The sequence below is a fragment of the Sinocyclocheilus rhinocerous genome, unplaced genomic scaffold (genome assembly GCF_001515625.1).
Source record: "Sinocyclocheilus rhinocerous isolate Xijiao unplaced genomic scaffold, SAMN03320098_v1.1 scaffold348, whole genome shotgun sequence".
Classification (NCBI taxonomy): domain Eukaryota; kingdom Metazoa; phylum Chordata; class Actinopteri; order Cypriniformes; family Cyprinidae; genus Sinocyclocheilus; species Sinocyclocheilus rhinocerous.
The window spans coordinates 242967-254642 of record NW_015635025.1 but is presented as its reverse complement, the minus strand read 5'-3'; the positions used below and the strand labels follow the sequence as shown (position 1 = coordinate 254642).

The following is an 11676-nucleotide window of genomic DNA, read 5'->3' as shown; positions in this document are numbered from 1 at the left end:
GTTGTAAAGACTAAAGTCTCAAATCAAGAGCTACCGGAGTCAGCTTTGACTGATCACAGGTCGAGAATAAGGAGAGATGACTGACAAGACCATGCTGGAGTATTTGCTGCTCAACAGATTCTGAGCTCATTGACAAATATCTGATCTTGTAAGATGTGCTCCCTTTACACAGAGTGCGTGTGATCGCGAAATCGAAAGTGAAAGTAAACAGCGCAAATGCTAATTCAAAAATATTTAAACACACCGCATCCTGAGAGCGGCTCCCTGATGCGCCAAAATTATACACAAGATTAGAATATTTAAAGGAGTGGACACGAAAATCGCGGGAGCGAAACACATGTTGCGGGAGCAGGCGGCAATGGTCAGCGATTCAGCGGGAGTGGGATTAAGAAAACAGCCGAATCCCGGACATTTTGGGCATTTAAGAAATCCCGGCCGGACGCATTTCTGTATGTCCAAAAAGAGGACATGTCCGGGGAAAAGAGGATGTATGGTCACCCTACATTATCACTAATATTGATCTATCGCGAGTTTAAGCACTCTCAAAAAACAAAAAAAACTATGGTTATAATCACTGGAGCTGTATACACTGTGAAATGAATCTCTTACTTGTACATACATCTGTGCTTTGTTGTTTATGATGAGAGAATTCGCGGAATTCAGTCAGCGAACGCGCGCGCTCTCAACAAAACTGATGTTTCAGCGATGACTCATCTGAACGCCTCTGATTGGCCATTGCATTCCTAAGCTCAACAGAGTTGTGTGCGATTGGTTCAAATGCGCAACACTTTAAAAACGAAATGAAATAAATACGGTGCAACATGAGCAGATCTTAATTTAATGCCACAATCGACACTGTCTATTGATTGGTTCAAATGCGCAACACTTTAAAAACGCCTAAAATGAAATACGGTGCAACATGAGCAGATCTTAATTTAATGCCACAATCGACACTGTCTATTCACATTCATGTTGTTAGCAACAGACGTAATAGATTTAATTTATTTGTGCAGGAGCATTTTTGTCCAATTTAGTGCCATTTTTGCCCCAAGTCCCCATATGTAGATAACATATATTAGAGTTATCTACGACTGATTACAAATTTATTGTATGTTCAAAAACAGTGAAATCCAATCTGCAGTGTTGAGCAAAGCAGTATATTTGCGGCGATTGTTCAAAGCCAATAAGGTTAGTGTAAGTGTTGCCCTCCCGTCGTCTCCTTTTCCATTGTGTGATTCCCAGCATCCCAGAGGCGTTATCCTGGTAAACAGTGAAATATAGTCCTCATTAAGCTTTGATCTTTGGAAGAAGCACTCTCACACACACGCACGCACACACACACATCACGGACATCTGTGGATGGTAAGGTTCATTTGGCCTTCCATCACAAACCAGCACAACTAACAAATGCTTCTACAGTTAAACTGCTTCAGAATTGCATGTGATATGCTGCCAAATGTGCTATAAGAAATGGAGAGGACCTTATTCTTCATCACAGTTTGCACTGAACAAACAGTTGCAAATGAGTAAGAGTCAACCTATAACAATTTACAAATGTCAATTTTTATTGCACTTTCATTTACTAGATAATTACCATCAGCAAACTAGACACGAAGGCAAACAAATCCTGCCAAATGTTTAAGTACTGAATGAATTCATTCATTCATTCATTCATTCATAAGGCCCGGAGAATGCAACTAATATTAATATTATTTTTATTTTTTTTATTTTTGCATTTTGGGCCACTGTGCCAAGATTATGTTTGCATGCATTAGTTTAGTAAATACAGCAGCATGATATTATATCATTGTTTAGACTACTTAGTACTTATACTTTTTGTTTTGTTTTATTGTTTTTTTTTTTTTTATTGAGAACAACATGTACACAATTAAAGTTACAACACAAGATGAGAAAAAATTAAAACAAAAAGAGACAGGGGTATATAAACAGACAAAGTAAATCAAATATCAAAGAAAAAGACTAAAGAACTCACATATTAATATTTTTTAAAGACTTTTTATTGAGTGAATTGGAAATAGTCTCAGAATACTGCTGAAAGTCAGCAAGACGAACGTACAAAATTAGTTTCTGCTTTGAAAATTAATTTTGTTTTTCTGTTGCTCTTCGTTTTCTTTAAATTTGACAAATATAAACAAAACATTTCCGCAAGTACAATAAATAAATAAAATAAATCTTTGCCAATAATAAATTGGAAAAAACAAAAACTTTCCGCAATTAATTAATGCCAATAGTCTCTGGGTGCTGTTTACAAAATAACAATGTCAATACCTCTCTTTTTAAATATTAATGATGGTGAATTACCTTCAGTTATACTTATCTTATTTTATTTGTTATTAAATATTTATTTGGAGTCAACAAGACCTTCCACCAGTCAATATCATAGATAACAAAATTAAAACATTTGGGATTAACTCAATTTCATTAAGAGTAGCCAGTACCTTTTAGTAGCCAGTAGAGTCTAGAGAACATAAAATACAGAGATAAAGGATATTTTGAAGGAGTCAAATAACTACAGTTGGTATACCGTTGGTATACTGCATTAATCGCAGGCCATCTGATTAACACAACTATAGCTCTGTTGATCCAAATAAAATATTTATCAGAAGTTGTGCTTGTGTATCACTGACCAGACAAGGACCTGCTTATGAAATGAAGACAAATTAGTTGCTATTTTTTCAACATTATAATTGCAAAGCAACATATTTAGACCACCATGCAGTTTCATGTAATCCATGTAATGTTTCTGACTTTAATATGTGACGTCATAATAGCAAACGCCTGGTTTATTAAACGGACAGTTCGCTCAAAAAAAGGAAATTCTGTCATCATCACCCTCATGTTGTTTCTGTTGAACATAAAAGAAGATATTTTGAAGAATGTTGGTAACCAAACTGTGGGCTGGTAGCCATTGACTTTACAGTATTTTTCCACACTATGGAAGTCGATGGCTGCCAGAAACCGCCAGTTTTGAATATAACACTTTGCGTTTTCTGTATTTGAAAACGATTTCAACAATACTCAAGCTATTGCATGGCTACTCTGTAAAAGTAGCGGGAAATTTCACGCATGCATAAAATACAGCTGGATATATGAATAGCACTTGATTATAATATGCAACAATATCCTCTAAACTAAAGCAGCCTTCTGCAATGCCCTGAAATCTAAAAGCAGAGCATGTTTCTTGTTTTTAAAGAAACGTCAAAAACGACTGTGATGCTGAAGCACATTAGTTTTAGCCTTGATCACGTCAAGCCCCAGCTGAGTGCAGCAGGACTGGAGGAAGGCTGCTCTAGTTAAGACACTTGTAGATGCTGAGAGCCTCTTATTTCCTTTCAAACAGCATAAAAGCTCGCCCAGGCGAAGACGTCCAAGTGGACCTCAAAGAACGCACTCAAGTGGCCCCAGAATGTCAGAAAATCTCAGCCGCTAATGCTGAAATTTACCAAGGATATGCGATCTAACACCGTGTCTACACCGGATGCGAGCAAAATACAATAGAACCTATGCTGTCTACACTTGATGCGGCGCGACAAAATACAATAGAACCTATGCTGTCTACACTTGATGCGGCGCGACAAAATACAATAGAACCTATGCTGTCTACACTTGATGCGGCGCGACAAAATACAATAGAACCTATGCTGTCTACACTTGATGCGGTGCGACAAAATACAATAGAACCTATGCGGTCTACACTTGATGCGGCGCGACAAAATACAATAGAACCTATGCTGTCTACACTTGATGCGGTGCGACAAAATACAATAGAACCTATGCTGTCTACACTTGATGCGGCGCGACAAAATACAATAGAACCTATGCTGTCTACACTTGATGCGGCGCGACAAAATACAATAGAACCCATGCTGTCTACACTTGATGCGGCGCGACAAAATACAATAGAACCCATGCTGTCTACACTTGATGCGGCGCGACAAAATACAATAGAACCCATGCTGTCTACACTTGATGCGGCGCGACAAAATACAATAGAACCTATGCTGTCTACACTTGATGCGGCGCGACAAAATACAATAGAACCTATGCTGTCTACACTTGATGCGGCGCGACAAAATACAATAGAACCTATGCTGTCTACACTTGATGCGGCGCGACAAAATACAATAGAACCTATGCTGTCTACACTTGACGCGGCGCGACAAAATACAATAGAACCTATGCTGTCTACACTTGATGCGGCGCGACAAAATACAATAGAACCTATGCTGTCTACACTTGATGCGGCGCGACAAAATACAATAGAACCTATGCTGTCTACACTTGATGCGGCGCGACAAAATACAATAGAACCCATGCTGTCTACACTTGATGCGGCGCGACAAAATACAATAGAACCTATGCTGTCTACACTTGACGCGGCGCGACAAAATACAATAGAACCTATGCTGTCTACACTTGACGCGGCGCGACAAAATACAATAGAACCTATGCTGTCTACACTTGACGCGGCGCGACAAAATACAATAGAACCTATGCTGTCTACACTTGATGCGGCGCGACAAAATACAATAGAACCCATGCTGTCTACACTTGATGCGGCGCGACAAAATACAATAGAACCCATGCTGTCTACACTTGATGCGGCGCGACAAAATACAATAGAACCCATGCTGTCTACACTTGATGCGGCGCGACAAAATACAATAGAACCCATGCTGTCTACACTTGATGCGGCGCGACAAAATACAATAGAACCTATGCTGTCTACACTTGATGCGGCGCGACAAAATACAATAGAACCTATGCTGTCTACACTTGATGCGGCGCGACAAAATACAATAGAACCTATGCTGTCTACACTTGATGCGGCGCGACAAAATACAATAGAACCTATGCTGTCTACACTTGATGCGGCGCGACAAAATACAATAGAACCTATGCTGTCTACACTTGATGCGGCGCGACAAAATACAATAGAACCTATGCTGTCTACACTTGACGCGGCGCGACAAAATACAATAGAACCTATGCTGTCTACACTTGATGCGGCGCGACAAAATACAATAGAACCTATGCTGTCTACACGTGATGCGGCGCGACAAAATACAATAGAACCTATGCTGTCTACACGTGATGCGGCGCGACAAAATACAATAGAACCTATGCTGTCTACACGTGATGCGGCGCGACAAAATACAATAGAACCTATGCTGTCTACACGTGATGCGGCGCGACAAAATACAATAGAACCTATGCTGTCTACACGTGATGCGGCGCGACAAAATACAATAGAACCTATGCTGTCTACACTTGATGCGGCGCGACAAAATACAATAGAACCTATGCTGTCTACACTTGATGCGGCGCGACAAAATACAATAGAACCTATGCTGTCTACACTTGATGCGGCGCGACAAAATACAATAGAACCTATGCTGTCTACACTTGATGCGGCGCGACAAAATACAATAGAACCTATGCTGTCTACACTTGATGCGGCGCGACAAAATACAATAGAACCTATGCTGTCTACACTTGATGCGGCGCGACAAAATACAATAGAACCTATGCTGTCTACACTTGATGCGGCGCGACAAAATACAATAGAACCTATGCGGTTTACACTTGATGCGGCGCGGCGCAACAAATCCCCGACAGTAAACTGATGCCGCGTTCTATTTATGACGTACTGACACAAATTTAAAATGATTTTCAACTGGTCGCTTTGTTGTGTCCAGTGTAGACAGACTTTAGCTGTTGCGGCGGCGCGTCCGGTGTAGACACGGTGTAAATCTGAATATGTATATCATCCGTCTTGCGCTCTGGCTGTGTTCAGGTGTAGGTCGGCAGGTTTTTCAGAGGTGAGGAACAGCTTTAACAGACGTAAAGCAGGACGTGTTATTGTGCCGCTCGCACAAAGGCTGAGAGGGGGGCCTCGTCAGGCTTTTATGCGCCCGGAGACGCCACAATGGAAAACCTGCAGATTCCATTTGTGAAAAACAAGTGAGTGCGAATGTTCAGAGCACATGGATCGAGAGTTCAGCCGTTGTGCATTTAAGAAAGAGCTCCATGAAAGAAGCTTACATAATCAACTCAAATCAGAACAACTGATGACATACTAGAAAATATGGCCTGTAATTAGAATATGATGTACAAGAACCCTTGCCAATATTTGCATGCATTTAAGATGCACGTAATGCTGTTTATATCTGATGTTTACCATATCGTCAATCGTTATTAGAATGCTCTCGCTATATGAAGTGCAGTTTTTTCCTGTGCATCTTTGCTCTGTAAACATAATGGACTCCAGCAGGTCACTTTGATTGAACGCTGAACATCTGCTCTGCAATATTATACACGCAGCACCAGCCTCCCAATCACAGCTCATATTGGCTCAATCAATCATTAACAGAGATGATATAAATTCATCAAGCCTGATAAACCGTCACAGACAGTCGAGCTTAAAATAGAATTATTCGTAATTGAGTTTTTTATTGTGCCCGATGACAAACAAAGATATCAAGATAATGAAAATCAAAAATGTTTATTTAAAAATCTAGATCATCACTTGGTGCAAGCAAATGAAGCGTTTTTCTTACACTTATAATACTGCGTGTATGCATCATTACTTTCAAATATAAAATCCCAAGTGACAATTTTCCATTACGAGCTAACTGGGAGATCAAGTTCTTTTAAATATTTTTATTTGTAAATCGAATCAGTTAAGTGCATAATGATGATAACATACTTTCTATTACAATAATTTCCCGTTTAATATCTCCCCTGACTGCTGTACTGGCTATATGTTCCTCCTTTTCCTTCGGCTGTCTTTGTTTTCTGCTACTGGACTCTGAAAAACATGCTTAAGTACACATACAGTGAATGGGTCAGAAAACCAATAGAACTAGTCAACAAGAAATATTAGGGGAAAATGTAACTTTAAGTTGTCCCAGTTTACCAATACTACATTATATCAATAAATTGTTGGCAAACGGGGACAGTGAAAATAAATAAATAAAATATAAAATGACCAGAAAATCATAATATAGTGTCTATTTTATAACTTAAAAATTTTATAAGAAAAATACATCCCATAATATATCCCATGGTATGACATGACCACTTAAATGTCAGTATTATGAGAACCATGCATCATGTCAATCCACTTCATTCATTTTTAGTAATTCAAGAATAAACACACAATGATAAAGATGATCACATTACCTGCATTTACTCTTAAAACACTTTAAAACAAAACTGCATCACTACTTCTTACGTCAAACTATTTCCCCCGCAATAATTGTTTTTCTTCGTTACAATCAACACCACCTTGACACTTTTGATAAAAAAAAAAAAAGATTTTCTGAATGATTTCATGGACATACTGGAGCATATGAAGCTCTGAACAACACAACGAAAGCTTCATCTGTCCATTTTAAATGAAGTTTTGCATGATTTAGATTAAACCAAACACGATTCGCTGAAAGAAATACTTGCTCTCAGACACTCAAAGAAGGACCTTTATTTAATACAAGCTGCTTGCAATTCAGATTTGGTTAAATATGAGACATCAAAGGTGCCAGTGTTCATAGAGACATATCTAACATAATTCAACAGACAAAATATCTATTCAGTGATATGTGCACTCTATACAACGCGCTTCTCGGCACATCTCGCATATATTGCATTGGCAATATGTATATACCCATAATAAAAACAACTTACAAGAGTTCCAGATGACATGGACAAATCTTTTAAAACTGGTTCAAATCATCTTGATAGCACGTGACAATAAAGCCCTCGAGGTTACGGGAAACTGTCCGCTGTCAGCTCTGAGCCCTCGCTGTGATCACGGTCCAGGTCTGGGCATGACGGGAGCACGAGAGCCTCAGCAGGAGCAGTTCCCGCAGCCCTTCACGCTGTTCAGGATCTCCTCCTGCAGCTTCTTGCGCTCCTCCTCTTTCTGCGACACGCGCTCGGGCACAGGCTCAGGCTTGCTGCCGCTGCTGGTGTTTCTGCTGTTCTGTGTGTTCCACAGGTCTGTGTACAGACTGCCCCGCGTCTTCAGCAGAGTCTGATGGCTGCCGCGCTCGACCACCTTCCCCTGCGTTACACGAAGAGACCGGAAGAGTCCAGTGAGAGAAGGCATGCTGTCAGTCGACACAGAGACACCCTTCAGTTTGTAAACATAAGTTTGATTGGTTGTGACATTCGGGGAACCGAGGAGAAGAGATCCAGCTAATTCTGACTTGAATTTTAGTCTGTTCCTCCCATAAAGCTATTGCAGCGGTGGGAAACCCTTCTGGTTATGTTTCTGATGAAATTCCTGTCCTTAAATACAGTTTTTTTCAAATTTAAGGGGATATGAAGTCTTGCATTTTATGTAACAAAAGTCTTTTAAGAGGTCATTTAAGACCCTGGACCACAAAACCAGTCATAAGGGTAAATTTTTCAAAATTGAGGTTTGTACATCAAGCTGAATAAATAAGCTTTCCATTGATGTATGGTTTGTTAGGATAGGACAATATTTGGCTGAGATACAACTATTTGAAACTCTGGAATCTGAGGGTGCAAAAAAATCTAAATATTGAGAAAATCTCCTTTAAAGTTGCGCAAATGATGTTTTTAGCAATGCATATTACTAATCAAAAACTTTTGATTTATCAAAAAGTTTTGATATATTTATAGTAGGAAATTTACAAAATATCTTCATGGAACATGATCTTTACTTAATATCCTAATGATTTTTGGCATAAAAGAAAAATCGATAATTTTGACCCATACAATGTATTGTTGGCTATTGCTACAAATATACCCCAGCGACTTAACACTGCTTTTGTGCTCCAGGCTCACATTTTAATTATGAGGCTGGCAAAACTGGAATAAGGCTATGATTTATTGAAATAAATGTGAGCGGAGCACATTCAAAGTAAAAGCATGTCGCTGTTGTGCGTTCTACAAACTCGCTGTTTCAGAGCAGTTCACAATCAATAAATACTGCATCTTCATGGTTGCTTATGATCTAATGCTGATGAATTCTGACAATGTTAGCTTTCGGTTGTTTTGTATTGTACTATGATGCAGATAGTTGTAAAATTGCATATACTATCTCACTCTGCATGAGCAGCTGGAAGTAGTACAGCATAAACATTTCAAAAATAAGAGTCCTAATGTATTTCAGACTTGTTTATACTTAAAAGCCCTGCATTATGCAGAACATATTGTTTTCTGGTTATTATTGATATTTCAGTTACACAATCTGACATTTGAAATATAATTAATAATATTGAATGCAGTGCAATAAAAGAATCTGTGCCACACTCTGAAAAATGTCTTTATTTTTACAAACGGAGAGTTACGTCATGTAATCGGCAGCATGTCACAGATGCATGCAGCATAACATGTTTTGACCTTAGAATAATCATTTAACTTTCAATGAGACTCGGTAAGATCATGCAAAGTTAATAGGGATGTAACGGGGTTACAATTTTAAAGGGATGTTTTAAAATTTCAATTTAGTTGTGTTATTTACATTTACATTATATTAGAATTTAGTTATTTAGCAAACGCTTTTATCCAAAGCGACTAACAAATGAGGACAATAGAAGAAATCAAAACCAACAAAAGAGCAATAATATGCAAGTGCTATATTAGTATATTATTATAGTGTTATATTTCAATTTCACAAAGAAACATGCAGCATTTTGTCCAAGCAATAATAAAAGGACACATTTAATTTATAATTTGTCTTAAATCTCATTTTGTTAAAAAATAAATTTAAAAAATCGTGAATCGATTCGAATCGTGAGATGAGTGAATCGTTACATCCCTAAAGATTAACAACAATTATCTATTTTTCCGCCAGGGATGTCGTGTGAGAACAGCAGCGATGCACAGCAACCATCTGATAAACGCGCACAAGAAGAAAAAGCCCCGAGTGTTTATGCAGGCTTAGCCTTGGGATCGTTTCAGGAGGCCAGAGGCTGTTATTCAGCATTTAAGCTCGGTTTCTTTTATTGACGCCTTGATATTCAGCAGCATAGAGCCGCCTGCAGGCAGACCGACTGTGCAGCTGCATCCAAATTGGAAGAGCTGGGCAAAACAAGAGATTTCGGGCCATGAAGGGGCACTGACAGAGAGACAGTGTGTGTAATGTTTGAGAAAGGTCTAAAGAGAGCCGAGACTCGGAGCAGGGATGCGGCGGTGTGGGCGTACATGCAGCATCGCCTCTCAAAAGACTGCCAGCAACAAAGCTAAGTATGAAATCAGCTTGCACAATGACAAATCAACCAGTCTCCCGGCTGTTTGCTAGTTACTTGCATCAATTACGACGCAACTTTTGCCAAGCAAGACTCAAACACTGATAGTATTTTTAGCAGCGGTGTCATTTACAGCTTGAATCGGTGTATTATGACCCATTTTTGATACTGCCGGGAAAACGCAACATTTCACAGCAATATTTGCTTCCGTTTCTTGGACCTAAGAACATGTTCGTTCAAAACGCTTTTCCGGCTGCTCCACCCCCCACCCACATCCAGATTGAAAAGGTCTCCGCACATGGGAGACAAACAAAGGTGTCGCTGAGGTATTTCCACTGCTAATGAGCTAAAAATCAAACGGCCCAGCCCCCGCACGCTGCCCTCTGCTCTCACACAGCTGAAGATGCTCGTATGCTATGAGCGCTAGCATCAGGAGTATGCATCATGTACGTCACACCTCTGTTCATCAATTTGCACTGGCTACCAGTAGCTGCTCGCATAGAATTCAAGGCATTAATGTTTGCCTACAAAACCAGCACTGGCTCTGCACCCCTTTACCTAAATTCATTACTTCAGAGTTATGTGCCTCTAGAAGTTTGCGTTCTGCAAGTGAACGTCGTGTTATTGTGCCATCTCAAAGAGGCACAAAATCACTTTCAGACTTTTTCATTAACTGTTCCCTCCTGGTGGAATGACCTGCCCAACTCAATACTGAGTCATTAGCAATCTTCAAGAATCAGCTAAAAACACATCTCTTCCATCTTTATTTGACCCTCTAACTCTAGCACTTTCTATTCTATTTTAATTCTACTTTATCTTCTTTTTTTATAAAAAAAAAAACACTAGCTTTCTATTTTTTCTATTCTATCTACTTGTTTTTCTTGTGTGTGTATGTGTGTGTATAATCAGGGGTGCACATAAGTTTTTCAGCCTGGTTCTCATATGAGAACCTGGAGATTTGGTTTGGTCCTCACACGGCACACCCATCAAATATAACCATAAAAAATAAATTAATAATAATAGTGATAATATTATTGCACTTTACTCAGTTTTTTTTTTTAAATAAAGTGTCGGCAAGTAAGTATATGCGCTTCCGGGTTCAGCGCTGCCGATTGTAGAGCGTCAGTGAATGAAATGTCACAGTTTTGCATTGTGCTTTGAAAACGGCAGCGGGTAGCCTAGATTTATGCTTTCAGTTTGAGTAGAAATCTTATACAGTACGGTTTGTTGATCTAAAATGGTAATTGTGCATTAACAGCTGTCAACCATGGCTGCGTTTCCCAAAAGCATCGTAAGCCGTTGTTCATGTATGTTCATGATGAAATTTTCTTTTATTGTTGTAACTAATTTATAGCATTAACAAGATGACCCTTTGAATTATTTTTGGAGCGATGACTGATTGAATGTATTTTTAGTCCAGTGCCTGCATATAAGA

The 11676-nt window shown here is 39.2% G+C and overlaps 1 protein-coding gene across 1 annotated transcript in view; it reads right to left on the bottom strand.

Annotated features, from left to right (window-relative positions):
- Nucleotides 1-7486: 7486 nt before the first annotated feature.
- Nucleotides 7487-11676, bottom strand: part of abcb7 (ATP-binding cassette, sub-family B (MDR/TAP), member 7) — a gene marked incomplete at its 5' end in the record, with an annotated part of 60706 nt that continues 56516 nt past the window's right edge. Inside the window, one exon of the mRNA XM_016560281.1 lies at nt 7487-8086. Within this exon, the coding sequence (XP_016415767.1) occupies nt 7871-8086 (216 nt within the window). The remainder of the gene's footprint in view (nt 8087-11676) is intronic.